This window comes from Orbicella franksi, chromosome 7 (genome assembly GCF_964199315.1).
Source record: "Orbicella franksi chromosome 7, jaOrbFran1.1, whole genome shotgun sequence".
Classification (NCBI taxonomy): Eukaryota; Metazoa; Cnidaria; class Anthozoa; order Scleractinia; family Merulinidae; genus Orbicella; species Orbicella franksi.
In genome coordinates, this window is record NC_138151.1 from 23,464,025 (window position 1) to 23,481,524 (window position 17,500).

Below are 17,500 nucleotides of genomic sequence, written 5' to 3' on the forward strand. Positions count from 1 at the left end.
CCCATATTGGACCGCAAATGATCCCGATCAAAAAATAAGGAATGGCATGGATCTATATCAGAGGAAGGTGAGAACATGTACAAAAATTATGAACTAAAAAACATGTTTTATCATTTTACAAAAAAAATATTCCATAGTTGCTGTTTTGTTCTTCGAACGGTACAGATCGTTTTCAGTGTCACGCAATAAAAAAAATAATGAATCGAAAACCAACCAATGGAAAAAGCTAAGAAATTGTGATGTACGCTATAGAAGATAACTGAATAATACACTTCTCCAAGTTTTCGGCCTGTGCGTTTCCCCAAACTTCAGAAATTTGTCCTAAATTAAATTTAAGGAGCCCATTAAACGCCGTGGTACACCAATATGGCGGCCGGAAACATCTGGAACTTACTTTGGCTTTCTAGGCGACTGATTATCAGAACTAAACAGACAAGCATTTACATAAGCACTTTTCCTAATGCTGTAACTTCTAAAAAGGCTCAAAATCATGAGATAAGTATATATTTTTCAACAAACTCGATCGTGGCCTTGTGTCACACAACCTCCATAACCCTGAAATTCAAAATGCTCTGTTGTCCAAACGAAGCACGCTAATTTTAAACAGATATAAATATACCGCCTCTTATGCCTGATGAGGATAAAAACACGTCACGTGAAGACGATCTATTGAATTAGAAGTCTTAGAAAAACACATACTTGTAAATATTCTCGAAATTCCGGTGGCGATAGTATCAAACATCTATCAAACAGCTAATTATTGCCAAAACAAAGCGCAAGCCTTAGCCTTGCTTGGTTATGAAGCTTAACTTCATAACTATAGCTTGGAATTTTGGCTTCTTAGAATACTCAAGTAGTCATTTCCGAGGAATTAAAGCCAAAATACGACGAAGGAAAAATTACAAAATAAATTTGTTCAAATTTCCAGTGCTACACACTAGGTGTTTTACAGAGTGGTGAAGCGTTGTAGGCTTGAGGGTCTACTCAGGTGACAGCGTCTTCCTTAATAGTTGCTTCATGGTTAGATTTTAGTCTAAAACTTTAGACGAGTGGCGTTAATGGCTGATAAAATGTGATTTAGCTATAACACCGAAATATCAATGTTTAACAAAGGAGGATATGTAGCGTATGTTGCACTGATCATAATTTTACTGAGAACTGCAAAGAAATGCAAGCCAAGTCGTGTTTTGATGATTGAGTGGTGATATTCATAACATCGTAGTTAGCAACAAAATTTAGTCGAAAGTATGCAAAAAAATTCAAGTTGTAAGCCATTATAATTATAAGATGGCTTTAATAAAAACATCGGTATTCACGTACGCCAATTCCCTGTCCACACCATCCCACCATCCATGCCATTCGTTATTTTTTGATCGGGATCATTTGCGGTCCAATATGGGGATCATTTCCGTTCCGGGATCATTTGCGGTCCAATTTGGGGATCATTTGCGGTCCTGGGATCATTTGCGGACCCGTACAGGCCTTCGATTATTTACGCTTTGTAATGTATTTAGCCGTGCAAAGTATGCGCCAGCTAAAAGAATGCGAAGAATTCACACGTATCTCAAAATGGCTACGACTGTTAGTATGTTCATCAAATTGCACTTGCACATTCCTCTTGGCCTCACCAATGTAGCTGTCACCGCAAGAACAGTCTCCTTTGTAGACTGCGTTTGATCTGTGAGTGTATTTTACTTTAAGGTTGAAAAGGCTTCTGATTTTTCTTGTTTGCCACAGGATAATGGAAATGTACTTGGAATTCGTGAAGTTTGGAAATGAAAGTTTTACTAAGGTTTTCGTTCTCATTACAGTAAGGGGGCTTAATGAAAACTTTCTTGCGTTCTTCAAAGAGGAGACTGGGAATATAACATCGTCTACAGGCGAATCATTCAGGAAACTGTTCACTGTTAGCGTATCCAGCAGTTATTTTTTCAATTGTTTTGATTTCGTTGTTAAAATGAGAAGAGATACGTTTGGCTCTCTGTAGGACGCCAGTGATGTAATTTCTTTTCTATTTTGTAGGAATTTCCGACTTCCAATGCGTAGGTAGTTTTCCCGGTTTCTTGTAGATTTTGCAGTCGTACTGGTTGTCTTAAGTGAAAGCAGTGTCAAGAAAATGGTCGGGATTTTCTTCGACAGTAAAAACAATGTTAGGATGGTAATTGTTAAGAAGTTCAAGTAGATCATCGGGCTTATCTTTCTTCTTTTTGGAGAAACAATCATCAACATACCGATCATAGAATGGTGGGTTAAAGGGTCGGACAACATCTGATTCCAATTTAGTCATGAAGATAGTTGCAAGGGCAGGAGATAAATCAGGAATTACGTAACTGATATATTGAATACACAATTAGCGGGCGGTCTTTACTTACGCTGAAATGACCTAGAGTCGAAAACGTTCGGTGTTTTTTACTTTTTAACTCCTTTAGCCTTGTAAATAAAAATTATTTTTAAAATCACAGCGAATATTATGGACAAGACTGAAAGTGCTGATCAGGCCAAAATGTTTATTAGGGCAACCGTTATATTTGGCAGTGCATTTGAATGATTGCCATAAAAAAAGATATTTTTTCACGTTCTAGTAAGTCCATAGACCTAAGCAATGAAAGAAAGATAAAATTACAAGAGGAAGTAGTTTCAGAACTGGAGAAGATGAGCTAAAATGATCCCGAGCAATTTCTAAAGTACGCATCATTTGAATACAGGAAGCAACTTCTCGTGGTTTTCACAAAATGGGTTTATTTTCAACATGTTACCTCATCTCTATGCGTCTCCAACTACGAGATCATCAACACGCCACGCTCTTTAATGTATACGTCCCTACTCTCCCGGAAGATCGTTTAGATAAGGAGAGGATTTAGCCCGATCTGCAGCTTCAGTAGAACGTCCCAGCAAAGATAACGACAATCTCATTGTTCGAGGCGACTTTAAAGCCAGAGTAGGTAAATACTCCGAAGCCCGGAAATGCGTATTGTGCGCAGAGCAGCTTGCCATCACCGACATCAGTCAGTCTGAAAACCACCTGGATGCATTTTCCGGTCAAGACACAGGCAGCCAGTTGATATGACATAACGGTAACATAAATTAACTGAAATGGGAAAAACCCTAACAATGACATATCACAAGAGCTTCTGAAGAAGATTGTATTTTGTTTCACTTGCTAAAGTCGTCAGTATGTCCTGTTATATTCTGCTGAGTTACACCAATCAGAATTTTAACTCCCTGTCATAATCACTTTTAACTATGTTGTGTCTACATGCTCTATGAGGTATGTGACGGCGGTTATCTGCGCAAAAAAAAAAAAAAATTAACCGTTTCATCTTGTGGAAAGAAGTATCTGCTCAGTGATATTCAAGTATCACCCTGATTTTATTCACCACTGGTTTCAGCAGCAAGCTGGAAACAGACAAACAACACTGGCGTAGCTGTTTATGATTTTAACTTGACAAAAATCAAAATAATTCTGGTGACCTTCATTTAGTTGAAGTTGTTATACTGTGGAAATGAAACACTTACGTCTGACATTTACATGTAACACAAGATCATCCTTTCCTGTAGATGAGCCTGATAATGTTACCATAGTATCTAACACAACTGAGAACAAAGACTGTTCTGATTTGTGGGTGAATTTCACGTGCATCGCATCTGAAGCCAATCCACCAGTTTATAGCTATCTGCTTTCTGATGATGAAGAGGGATTCAGTTTTAGTAAGAGTGGATCATGGATAAAGAAGATATCAAGAGGAGGAAAGTCTGTTTTCACTTGCATAGCATATCAATTTGTAGGAAATGTAACAAGCAGGAACAGTATCACTTTGACTGTGAATGGTAAGAGAATGAATTCTGATAAATAGTAATTCAACAAAATCTGTTATACATTCACCTTTTACAGCATTTGTAATGCGCCTCGTTAAACTGGTCTTGTCAAGTCTAAGCATTAAGTTGACCATAACAAATTGAAACAATCATTTTCATCGGTAGTTCGTGTAGGCAAAATAGAATACAGGAGTACATCAGAGGGATTTCTAGAAGCCTCTACTTTTTGTACAGAAACTGTGTCAATATTGTTTAGTGTTGTAACAAGATTTTCCACGCACTAAAGTTGGCCGGTCACAATAAAGGTTTTAATCTACACAATTCAGTCATCACAGTGGAAACTAAATAAATGTTACAATCTGGAGGTCCTTGAGATATCTTTTCCCCAGCTAATAAGCTTAAAATTTCTGTGCGTTCATCTAGTTATGTTAAAAATAAACCCTTTTAGTTTAAGTGGCTTTTCATTTCTGTTTCCAGTTCCACTAGCTATGGAAGAAGCAGAGAATAAAGTTGTCCAGAAAGGTGACAATGTGGAAGTGTACTGTAATGTCACTGCAGGCATTCCTAATCCAACTGTTATCTGGACAACAGTTAAGGGTGGTGGTTATAACCCCACTGATGGAAATTTACTGAACATCACTAACATCACCAGAGCTCAAGCTGGAGAATACAGGTGCACTGCAAACAACACTTGTGGTCAGAAGTCTACAGTGACAAGCATTGATGTTCAGTGTAAGAAAATATTTCTGTCTCGGAACTATCGGTCTGATAGTTGCCCTATTGAAGTTTTGCTGTTCTTAAAAATAGCATATTTGCCCTGGTAGCGTCACTTCTCTGGAAAATATTTGTTTTAAGAACATCAAATTTCCTGGGCCGCCAGTTCCTCGACAAAAACCTACTATGTCGTTTAAGTAGATAATGGCAAAAACGAAAATCAATTTTAATTATTATTGTTTGATTTCTTGGCTATCTTTCTTGTAGATCTACCTGAAAATGTCCGCTTAACAACAAATACAACAAGCAAAGTGTGTACAGGAGTTGTAATAAACTTCACCTGCACTGCTGAAGCCAACCCACCAGTGCACACTTATTTGTTGTTTGAAAATGACACCGTGATTAAGAATATGGAAATATCAGGAACCTGGATGAAAACGATGGAAACGTCTGGCCAGTTTGTGTTCAGATGCGAGGCGAATAATTCTATCCAAGGGATTGGAAAAAGTGGAAATACTACCTTGGCTGTTGATGGTAAGTTTGAATTTATTTAACTATGTTGCATTTTCATGGCAAAAATCTACATGTATTTCAAGTATTCAATGAGCGATAAAAAGATTACCATGTATAATCAAGCTGGGAGTCGGAAGAAGATTGCTGGGGAACGCGTGGGAGGTTTGAGATGTAGGGTGGGATTTACCTGCTGCAGCGGTGAGAGACAACCTTTCATATCTACATCATTTGGAAGATAAAAAATTCAGATTGTCTTAGAAAGTCTGCTAATCAATCTTCGTTCTTATATTGAAGCACCCACCTAAGTGTGTCTGATTCCATGCGAAGGACATGCATAAGAGATCTACATTTGATTGTATTTTTCAGTCCTGGCATCTGTGGAGCAGGTCGAAAATAAAGTCGTCAAAGAAGGTGATAACGTTGAAGTGTACTGTAATGTGACTGCAGGTATTCCTGATCCAACTGTATATTGGTCAAAGGTCGCGACTGGTGAGCATATTACGGGAAACCCATTGAACATCACTAACACCAGCCGAGCTCAAGCTGGAGAATACAGGTGCACCGCAAACAACACTTGTGGAGAGGACTCTACAGTGGTGGTCATTGATGTGCAGTGTAAGAACATAACTAGATCTTCTACCTAGAAATTTCGTAATGTTAAGTTTAACGAGAAGGCTAAAAATCGCTGATCAGTCCACAGTGTTTATGAGGGCGACCGTTATATTTGACTGTGCATTTGAATGATTGCTATTAAAGAGTTTTCTGTCTTCTTGTAACAAGTCCATGGGCCTGAACAATGACAAAAAGAGAAAATTGCTCGAGAAAGTAGTTTCTGAACTGGATTAGATGATTTGCGGCCATTTTCGAAGGGCGAATCATGTGAATACATGAAGCAATCTTCACGTGATTTTACAAAATGGGTGTATTTTTAACATATTTCCTCATCTCTATGCGTCTCCAACTACGAGACCATCAACACGCTACCCTCTACAGTGTATACGCCTCTACTCTCCCGACAGATCCTGCAGACAACAAGAACAAGCACTGTTTTTAAGGGAACGACCTTGATTTCAAGAATTACTAGCAAAGAATAGATTTACAAACTATGTCCACTGTCAGAAATACTTTTTCAGACAATATTCTGACGAGTTGGAACTGCTTTCTTAAAAATATTTTCACCGTCACTCTCAATTACAAAACTCTCTCGTCATGTTCTTTTTTCTCCCAATCCGCAATGTTTTCGAAACAGTTCCCAGCCCCCACGGGGCTACGCGGGCCAGGGATGCCTGACTAATTTGCGATTCGTATTACAAACATAATCTTGACACGCTTGGTCAAACCAATGAAGAAATAAGCCTTCCGCCATGCTTGCAGGACCGTACAACGAATGGTGCGGTTAATCCTGGAGTGTGGTGGTTCAGCCTGGGACAGCACACGCTTGGGTAACACACGCTATGTGCACGCTTGGGCGACTATCGTGGGAACCCTAACCCTGTGTACGGGCCACGCTTACCACAAGAAGAGCCTCACACGGAGTGCAGATGGAAAGAAGCTCTCACTTATAAGAAATCTATCTTAAGGCGCTGGTCTGCACACTTCCACACCCTCTCCAGCGCCAACTACAGTGTAAACGCACTGTTCGTGACCCTACAAGTTTCGCATTGCACAACTGCCAGTGAAAACTGAAGATGATGAGACTATAGAACTACAAGATAGAGCACCTGAAGAGTGGTAAAGTCGCCGAGGTTAATGGTGCTCCACCTAAGGTCTAGAAAAATGGAGGTTCAGCTCTCCATACCAAGCTCTACACAAGTTTTTTGTCCGTTGTCGGGAGCAGGGTACACGACCGTTGTGGTGGAGTTACCATTACCTGGTACAAGAACAAAGCAAAAAATGGAGCTTTTCATCGAAGTTACATTTTTTAAAGATTACGGTTGAACAATCTTGTATCGTTCACTGCCAAAGCTCAACTTTCTGAAAACCAGTGCGGCTTCAGAAAAACCATCGCAAAACAGACATATTCTTAGACAGATATAGGAGAAGAGTCAAACACATTTATCGATCTGGCCTAAACATCTGACATCGTGCGCAGAAACGGTCTTTGGAGAATCCTGGAAAAGCCAGGTTGCCGCTGGTTTTAAACATGATCCATCCAGATCAGACAAAGCAACGACCTATCACAGCTCTTCAAACGGCTTCAAACTGAGACGCCTCGTAGCCCTCACACCGTTCACAGTCCTCTTCAGCATGATGCTCAGGTGATCCTTGGGCAAAGGTGACGGGAAATACATTTGTTTACACACTGATGGGAAACTGTTTAACTTGAGACGTCTACAAGACCAAAGGAAGACCTTGGGACAGCTAATGCCCCCGTCTCCCACACTAAAACTTAACAGCGTTGCAGCGAATGACTTCTTGCTTTGAAAAAACTTCCCTTTCCAGGTTTGAAGTCATCGGCAAGCCTCCCCCCCATGAAGAGTAGTATCAACCAATAATCTTCATTGACCAGATCAAGCTGAAAGCTGCCTACCAGTTCACCCATCCGGGTTGCACAGTCTCTTCAGATTGTAAGATCGACTACTAGAGGTGGACAATAGACTGTATTTGTGCAGGCATTTCCAGCATGTGTAAACATTGGGAGGAATTTCTTCTCACCGGCACCGGACAAACTCGGTGCAGCAAATAGGAAGACAGCGTCCAAAAGCAATTTAGATGAAGAACCTTTTGTACAGGTGTGGACAATTTCTATATTGAGGCCCCTTTTTGCGTTTTTTTAAGTTTAATAGCATTCCCGTAATATTCGTTTATGGCTTGTTTTGCAAAAAAGGAATAAAGAAAACGGTAGATTTTTGTTTGACGTGAGTGGATATGAAATGTTCCTCCTAAGTATCATTATAATAAACTGTATTTAGTGATGTATTTGGCTGTTAAGTGTGAGTACATAATGAATTTGTGAAAAACAAAACTGTTTACATAGAATATTTCAACAAATACTTTCCATACAAAAGTCCGGTTTTTCCAGGAAACCTTCGCCACCGACCATTTCCTAGTATTAAAGAACTCCGACGACGAAAATACCACGGAGCACTCTCCTTTCTCAATCTTCAGATTCTGAGCCTTGTCTTCTCCAATCGAGCCAGCTGATATGCCAAATTTCCGTAAGAAATCTGTTTGGTCTTCACTGGATTCGCTGCAAATCCATCGTGGCGTCGTGATTTCGGCGTGAACTAAAAGAGCCATTTGGAACACAAGCGACTTTCCGAATCTCGTTGGCAAGTTAAGAAGGACATCAATACCAGAAACAAACGTTTTTGAGCGCTTGGAACTGTTTAGAGGACAGTTTTTCCACGCTCAAAACTTGGCAAGCATTTTGCACAGCTGACTCGAATTCGAAACCTTCCATTTTAAATTACATTCCATACATTCCACACTTCCCGGGATGTGGTACATCCGCTCTGATTGTTGAAAATTGACAATGGCTCTGACGTCATGAACACGACCTCGCGCAGAGTATATCAGACGGGAGAGGGAGAGAGGGGCCGCGAACGACCTCGGACGTCTGAGAATCAGGCTACTATCAGCGCTGCTTCCATCGTATTCTCAATATTCGTTGCGGTGACTTCTTTAAGAACCTCGAAGTCCACCAAAAGGCGGACATCACCAGCATTGAGACCAGCCGCTTAAGGATGACATACTACCACCTACTAAAGATTTTGCTGTATGGTGAGCGTTCTGTTCGCCATCGTGATAGAAAGCATATGTTAGAGACACAAAGAATCACTAAAGAAGTCCCTTAAATCTTGCAACATAAACCATGGCAATGGTCTACGCTGGCTGCTGAGAGAGATACCTGGTGACACACGCGCTAGCAGCTAATATCAGCCTTCGAAAGCTCCAGATGGGTCACCATTGAAGTGAAAGAATAAGGAGAAAGAACCGGGAAAAGACCTAATCAGCCTAAACTTTTTCGTACAGCCCCTGGGACAGGGTATGCCTGTCCTGCGTCGAGCTTGCCTGCAGTGGATATCGATTGCGCCCGTCATAAATCCTCTTTCGCGAAGACAAGCGACAAAAATAGTTGGTTTGGTGTGACGTATTATGAGAGCTTGACTACAAGATTCGCATTAACTGCGGCGGATGTCAAAAAATAGAATTTCTTCAAATTACCTGAAACTTATTTTATGTTAAAAGGGTCCCAGGCGCTATAGATTGATGTCATTTATTCTTAGTATTTTTCAAAAAATTGTCTCAGAAAAGGAATTAAAAGATAGCGAGGTAATACTGGCGAAAATTGTGATAAATTGGGTCTAATTTATGAACAGATTTGCTGTATCAATGACAGACCAATGCTACTTCCCGATGCAAATAACTTTATTCACTATTAGTAACATGCTTTAACTTTACAAATATAGCTACAAAACCAAAGAACAAGTTGTCAATTTCCATGTGCAATAGTTCAAATAGCTCCTAGTAAGTTTCACTTTACCGAAAATGGAAAAAGTCACTCAACTGTTTAAGTGTTTACGCAGGGTCCAACCCACTTCTAGAGATAAAAACTACACTGCCTTGTCGCTAGTACCTTGCCATTGATGGCCAACGTGTTAAAAGTTTGGGTTTCTGTTTTTCAAGGATTGTTAACTTGACTAGAAAATGACACTCACAGACCCCCCGCGAGGACACGAAAAATATACATTTTTTACTTAAATTGTGGTTTCTACTGCTTTTGCTGAAATAGATGTTTCCATAACAAGCAGCGTAGAAGAACTGAAGCTGTAAGCGTGAAATTCTTTAAAAAAATCAAAATAATTTGAGATTATCTGACTTAGAATTTTTCTTAACCCTTTGAATACCAAACCTTCGCCAAAAAATACCGTTTTTAACCGTTTAGTCAGGTTTTTTAGCTGTTTTGCTACGAAAGCTTTTTTCTAGTAAAAGGAGAGATTTTTCGAGGATTAGGTACAAAATTGAGCAAAACTTCAATTCCGGGCATGCGCATAAGCCAAAATTTGGACCAAAATTTTTTTTTTTTCTGCTATTAACCGTTCTCAATTTTGTTTGTTGGCCCTTTCCTTTCTGTTTTTTTCGGCCCTTTTACACTGGCTACCTTTTGCATTGTATGTTCTTTCTGGCTGCAGTGAAAAGTTGGATGTTAATTACGGGCGAAGCCTAGAAATGGACCTTGATCAATCATAGGCGTTGTGGACCATTTTACCACCGTTTTTGCACCAAAACTGATGACGTTTTTCGATTTGCGACGTCGGAATGTCATCGATATGTAAACCTGACCATTGTGCGGAAAGGGCTAGCCTAGCACTACTATTTGCTTATCAAGAATATCTGATGACATTTAGATTGATGACGTCACAAGTGGTACAAAGAGCACGACCATTAATTACGAATATATGCGTAGTTGGTATTCCAAGGGTTAAGTGCCTTGATTCATTCTATGAAATAGAGACTCCATGTCTGGCTTTATATACTTTTCAGTTCAACTTTAATATTAGCTATTGACAATGCTGTTAATAGCTGTTATTTATTAATAACACACAACATAAACTCGCGTGACCGATTTTTCTAAACCACGTAAACACGAAAGGCTATTCAACTTTTTGACATAATAAATTCGTCATTTATTTTGATTTAAAAATGTCTTGGCTTCTTTTCTCCCAGAAACAACAACTTCTCTGGCTTCATTTAAAGCGAAAAGGTTCCATCACCTCGGATTGTCGCAATTAAGACTTGCGTGTTATGTGAAACATGAAGTCACTGGGCTCACTTTTTAAGTCATGCAACCACAATCTTTATCCAAATGGTAGTTACATACACCAAACTAAATTTCTGCAGTATCTAAGGCATGTAATGTAATCACGTACCATCTTTTCTTTTTTTCGCTTTTCTCGAAACTTTTCTGAGCTTCAGTTACATAAACCAGCGTTTCTATGTAATGAACGTCTATCTTAGTAAATTTAACTGAAACAGTTACATATTGCAGCTGCAACTTCCAATGAGCTCTTTGATTTGATTAATATAACCCTCCTTTCTGTTTCTGGAAACAGTGGCGATTTCTAATTCAAAATGTTCACAAATCCTTACGAGCATGTCTATGTTGAACTTTTTCAACTTGTTTTGCTGACTTATCTCACACAGGCTGAAGCGTTCATAACATATAGGGTGCTTCTCTGCGACCTCAGCGATGATACCTTCACGCAGCTCTTGCAACTCCGTTTCATACTGCTCTGCTTGAGTATTACTTTCTAGATCTCGTACTTCGTCCTAGATTAGGTCTGCTGGGCTTTGCATGTTCTTTCTCTGTGCTGCGGCAAGCCTGGAGAAAAATGAACGAATCTGCTGTGTTTGAAGGCATTTGCTTGCGGCAAATAAGGGCCTACCAAGCTCATCTTTTGCACATCTCATGTCGATGGACACTTGCACAAGATCAGCTTTATGTCCTGTAGCATTACCGACGTCAAATTTCTCTTGGAGGTAATTTCTGACCTTCTCAGGAAAACGTGTTACCCGCCTAGGTACCCTCAAAGCCCAGCCTTTCTGAAGAACTTGATATGTGGTCACGCTGAGGTCTTCTGTGAGACGGAGAGCAAAGAATTTGTTTTCCAGTTGGGATGAAAGATTCTCTGACGTTACCTGTTAAAACTGTTCGGCCCATCTCTTGATTACTTTATCACCAACAGGTTCAGAAACGTCTTGAAAGGCGTGTTTCTCTGCAGCGATGCATGTGCTTTTCAAGCTTGCCCATTGTAATGTACTGCTTGACGCACCCTGGTTCAGGGCAGCTGAACAGACCGCAATCTCTCTCCTCGTCTCCAGATTCTTCGGGTGACCTTACAGGTTTCGCCGGACCAGGCAGTTCTGCCACCAAGCAAGTATTATCTTTCTTAACAGATTCACTATTCCCCAGTGATCCGCTCTCAATGATTCTAAGTTCAGAAGGTAGTATCTTGCCATCCTTATCAAGATTCTCCCATGCAACCTGTTTCCCGGTGCCAATATTGTATGCTTCCATACCCTTAGGCCGTCGTTACAATACTGGTAGTTACGAAGAAGACTTACGTCTGGAATACGCGGTGTGGGGCACTTACCGGCTGACTCTGAATACTCTACCACATACGGAACAACACTTCGTACGCCGCCATGTGACTCCAAAGCTTTTTTGACTTGCTCTGCTGACATAACATCATTTCCTTCATTAAGCAACCGGTTAATATGGGATTTCTGGTGGGCGGAGCTCCTGTCACACGGTCCCTTGCCTGTTTGTGGTTCTGAGAAATCATAACGTTTGATGTAGATACCAGTCAACCTACCGATATGCCGTATGGGAACAAGTAGTCCACCTGATGCATACGATACGCATATGATATGCATACGAGTACACAGAGACTTCACATTCGTTTGAGCTGGTGCGACGTACACAGTGCGAGATGTGCCAACTTATTCCACGTTTACCGAACCATTCCATCAATGTTTCTTTGAAACGGCGTGGCAAGAATTTCATTGCAAAATCTTGCGTGATAAAAATCTTGCTTGAATCGACGTCATCCAAGACTTTTTGTCTTGCTCTGTCCTAGTGTACGGCCCTTAGCTGATGACGTTTCCAGGCATAGATTGACTCCAGAGAAACTTGCACATCGTGGAGCGTATCTTCCTTTTCGTCATTGCTATAAAAACAACTTCAGGGTCTGAGAAAGCATTCTTCATCAAACTTTCTAGATGGTAAAGACGTTCACAGTCATTGCACACCAAATCATGGGAGTAATCACATTCTTCAGAAAATTCTGGCTCTGATGGATCACTCAAGGCAAACATACTGCAGTGGTCTGGACACCTCGAGGAAGTGGAGACGTGCAGACGATAGCTGTCCTTCAGGTAACTTTTGAAAGCCATCAAAAGGTTGATCACTCCAGTTACCTATTCAGAACTCTTGCCCCTTTCTCCAAGCTTCCTGATAACATTTTCTAGCTTCTCAACTCCACGCAGTCCATCAGCGCTATTGTTGTCCAGACCCTGTGGTGCTTTTTTCTGTTGGGCGGGACAATACTTTAAACCCTTTACAGCTCTCCTTGACTTAAATGGCTGAGTGCGATTTCCTTGCAATATGATACGTGTTGCTTGATTATCCTCGCTGCAACCATATTGCGTACAACATTAGGCATACTGATTGTCTCTCACGAAGATAACTTCAGCGTGCGCGTACCGTGGGCAACATCTTGAACAAAATGAGGACTTGATATGAACCCAATAAAGTGTTCTATTTTGGGCAAAGTTACGCTAACGCGGTATTTAGGAACAGCTCGTAGGGGTTGCCCTCTTAACCACACGAAATTAAGAGTCCCTGTCCATAAAAATGGAAAATAACTCGGCAAGGGTCAAAAATTCGATTTCGCTCATATTTTCATGGTAGATAGGCTAGAGCATGACAAAAACTACTGGATAGTTTTTTTTTGGCAAAATATCCTTTTATTTCAAAGAAATATGCAAATTACCAAATTCCGTTAAAATCGTCATTTGACGCACCGTTTTATTACACAAGTTTGATAGCCTCGCATGCAAAACCACATCATTCTTCTGTCTTTAAAACACTCAAATATTTTTGTGCAATGTTTAAATGTGTACTGGGTTGATTTTAGGGAATGTTGCGTTGTCTTTTTGGGTGCATTATAATTAAATTTCGAAGACATGTATTTCATTCACTTAACAGTACTTCGTGAATATAATTAATTTTCACTATGTGCGAAACCTTCAAATGGATCAAGCTTCTGGTGGTTGAATCGCAGAAGGATGGTTTACAGATTCCTGTAAAAATTTCTTTGGGCAAATGATTGTGAGCGACGCGAGAGCTTTTCAAAGTACGTCAAAAATGCAAATATTTGACCATCCGTCGTCAAATTTCAATTTACGGGTTAGACGTATATTTTAGCATGCGCCACATGATTTGACCTATGTTAAATTGAAATAGACACAGCTGATTATTTCGAAATGTTCTAACCTCATTTGCTGTAAAAGGCAGGTGCAAAACCGATTTGACGTGTTTCTCTCACCATTCGTCGCACATAAAGCAGAAGTTTCCTTTTGTTTACATAACGTCCGATGTACATCGCCAACTGTCAACTTCTTTAACGGTCGAATACCATGAATCTGTGACCCTCTTTCGACACATATGATCACTACTGCATCTAAGTCTAAAACGGCTGAGCCATTTGTAGATAGTTGCTTGCTTTGCACTACACCAAAATATTACGTTTGATCGTCATGGTTTGATGGCTTGAATCCTTGCTTGCAGCGGTTCCTTGTTCGTCACGCAATGCTATCATCCTATTTTAGGGGGTAGAGGTAGGACAATTTCTATCCTAATACGTAAGGCTCCGTAAGGCTTGGAATCACTGGGAGCACACAATCGTGTTGAGTAGGAAGAGATTGAATTAAGAAATGAAAAGAATGAATAGTTTACCATTGCCCCTGTTGTTATCTTTTACTCGACCACCGCTACCTACATGCCCTGCGTAATACTGTAACGCTTAACTCATACCTAGGTCTCTTCGCGCTATGCAATTATTTTTGGTTTACATGTAATACAGTGGGCTACCCTCGGGGAAATGGGTGGTGACCGCTTAATGGGGCTAGCCGCTTAAATAGAGGTTGGTGTACCTTGAATATTTAATTTTTCATTGTCGGGCTATAAATTTCTTGGTGAACATTCAAGACAATCATGATAGACGTGTGTTTGAATTATCACTCGTCATGCACCTTCAATATCAGACTCTTATCTGCCATCGCCCTTTCCAAAACAAAGTTCTTAAATTTTGGGTGGCCGCTTAAGGTTACAGTATACCTTCAGGGGTGTCTCGCGCGCAAGCGATGTAGCGCGTGCAGTTTAAGCTGTAGATACCTAAACCCCTATATCAAATTAAAGCTTATGGAGCTGGCTATCAAACTATACCAAGAATTTTGAAAGAAAATGAATTGACGAATTTCTCACGACCACTAAATGCGAGCGCCCGAATCACCTTTCGAAAGCTACAAGTCAAAGCGAATATCGTTTTCCGCCAATTTAATTTTTTCCTCGGTTTCAGGGCCCAAAGCGCTTAAAAAACGTGTCTGCGTTTTGGCATATTCAATTGCAGTAAAAAGTTACAGAACATTTTCGAAATAGGATTAAAAAAATGTGGAGTGATCGTACAAAAATCGCTCTCGAAGAAAAAGTATTTCGAAATTAACAATTCCCAGATACAGTTTTGTAGTTTATATGTTAAACTAGCCACTGTCCAAATTTAAGAGCAATTGAACAAATTCCCTTTGAGTTATAACTCTTTAAAGTGTCTGCTTCAAGTGAAAAAATTTATTCGAGAAAACAGCGCTCAAACTCCGCCCACAAACGCCTTCAACTGGGTTCTCAGATATCTAAGCCAATCAGTGCAGGGAAAGTTTACTACCGTTAACCTCCTGGTGAAATTTACGCGCGAATCTCTAAAAAACTCTTGTGTTTCGCAATGCGCTCAAGGAACCGAAGGCAGAGAGATAATTTTTCTGTAGCTCGGTTTTCCTTGAAGCTGGTCTGGCAAAATGGGGAAGACTAAAAAGGATACGAACGCTAGAGTGGCTGAGCGAAGGAAACAAACAAAAGAAAGCGCGGAGAGCAACTGTGTGTGGGCAACTGTGCATGGATAATATTTCAAATGGTCTCAATGAGTCCGACGATTCGTCGATATCGGACTCATGAGAAGAGTCTCTGTCAGCATCCCTGTTATTGCTGTCAAGTTCCGAAATTTTTAAAGAACCTTTCTTTTCTCTTACCACGAATATTTGCCCGCCTTATACGATAACTATAGCTTCATCCGCGTGGCGAACTTTCGCTTCTTCACTCATTGATGTATTTTCATTCGTTCTTCGCTGTTTTCGCTTTTTCGAACCGGTTCATGGTTTAAACGTGGTCTATGTTTACTTATAACTTAATAGAGACACGCCTAATATCAAAAATGCTGGGTAGTCAGAGCAACAATGCTGATCAACTGAGTAGTCAATTCGTGACATCCATATAGGTAATTCCCGCGAAAATCGTCTCGGTTGATTGCATACGCGCCATGGGGCTGTCAATCAAGAGGTAAACTTTTACTTCCGGTGAAAACGTAAAACCGCCATTTCTCCGCCAATATTTAGCCTTTTTCAAATTTTTTTTTCAGAAATTAGAGATTATTCTTCGACCACTATTTTGACCCAAAAATCCAAATTTGAAGAAAATTGCCGACCCGAAGGTATACTGTAACCTTAATAGGGGTAAAGACAATAATGAAACCCTTATCGGAATGACCAAATGGTGGCCGCGAAGGTAACCGGTCAATAGGTGTTTTATTTATAATATTTTACTGACGATAATTTTGGACTGTATTGACAACAACATACCAATGCCTCGCCACTAAGCAAACAAAATACGCCAAATAAAATGGCATGGCTAGGGTTATTTACTCACGTAATTACTAATTAAATTTAGTCTGTTTTTCTCACGAATTAGACACGTTGTGATTTCCTATTTTTATTTCAGCTAGTTCTTGCTTCATTGATCTATAATTTGCTTATGGCGATTTTCTTAAAATTCTAGTGAGTACAGGCACTAGCTTTATCAGCTGTTGTCTGAAACGTCAGAACGTACAACAAACGTGATGTGGACCGACGCCACGTACACTATAGAACGCGATTATATAAATATACACATATTATTATATATATGAACAAACAGATGAACAATGATTAAATTGTTTCACTTATCCTGAGAGTGTTCTATACAAAATAGATCAAAATGTGCAGCATATGCCGTGACAGCATTGCGTGACGAACAAATAACGGCTGTAAGATTGTGCTGCGCCGACACGCTTATCAGCAATGGTCAGCAATCGATCAAACGTCATATTTTGGCGAAGCGTAAAGCAAGCAACTATCTACAAATCACTCAGCCGTTTTAGACTTAGATGCAGTGATGTTCATAAGCACAGAAAGATGGTCACAGATTCATAGTATTCGACCAATAATAGGTTGACAGTAAGCGATGTACATCGGACGTTAACTTTGTGTAAACAAAAGCAAACTTCTGCTTTATATGAATGGTGAGAGATCGACTAGAAACACGTCAAATCGGCTTTGGACCTGCCTTTTACAACAAATAAGGTTAGAACATTTCGAAATAATCAGCTCTGTGTCTATTTCAACTTATTATAGGTCAAGTCGTGTGGCACATGCTAAAATATACGTCTAACCCGTAAATTGAAATTTGACGACGGACGGTCAAATATTTGCATTTTTGACGTACTTTGAAAAGCTCTCGCGTCGCTCACAATCATTTGCCCAAAGAAATTTCTACAGGAATCTGTAAACCATCCTTCTGTAATTCAACCACCAGAAGCTTGATCCATTTGAAGGTTTCGCACATAGTGAAAATTAATTATATTCACGA

At 40.1% G+C, this 17,500-nt stretch overlaps 2 protein-coding genes and 1 pseudogene across 7 annotated transcripts in view; 2 read left to right on the top strand and 1 right to left on the bottom strand.

Moving 5' to 3' along the window:
- The window catches only part of LOC145492241 (uncharacterized), a 629,788-nt gene that overhangs the window by 413,842 nt on the left and 198,446 nt on the right, over positions 1 to 17,500 (top strand). For all 5 annotated transcript variants that reach the window (XM_081471602.1, XM_081471598.1, XM_081471600.1 and 2 more), the window contains exons 14-15: positions 4,798 to 5,064; positions 5,410 to 5,658. In XM_081471602.1, the coding sequence (XP_081327728.1) occupies positions 4,798 to 5,064; positions 5,410 to 5,658 (516 nt within the window). The remainder of the gene's footprint in view (positions 1 to 4,797; positions 5,065 to 5,409; positions 5,659 to 17,500) is intronic.
- LOC145492269 (fibroblast growth factor receptor-like) overlaps positions 1 to 17,500 on the top strand; it is a 113,430-nt gene that overhangs the window by 14,461 nt on the left and 81,469 nt on the right. The window lies entirely within an intron of this gene.
- Positions 11,689 to 12,231, bottom strand: LOC145492687 (uncharacterized; annotated as a pseudogene).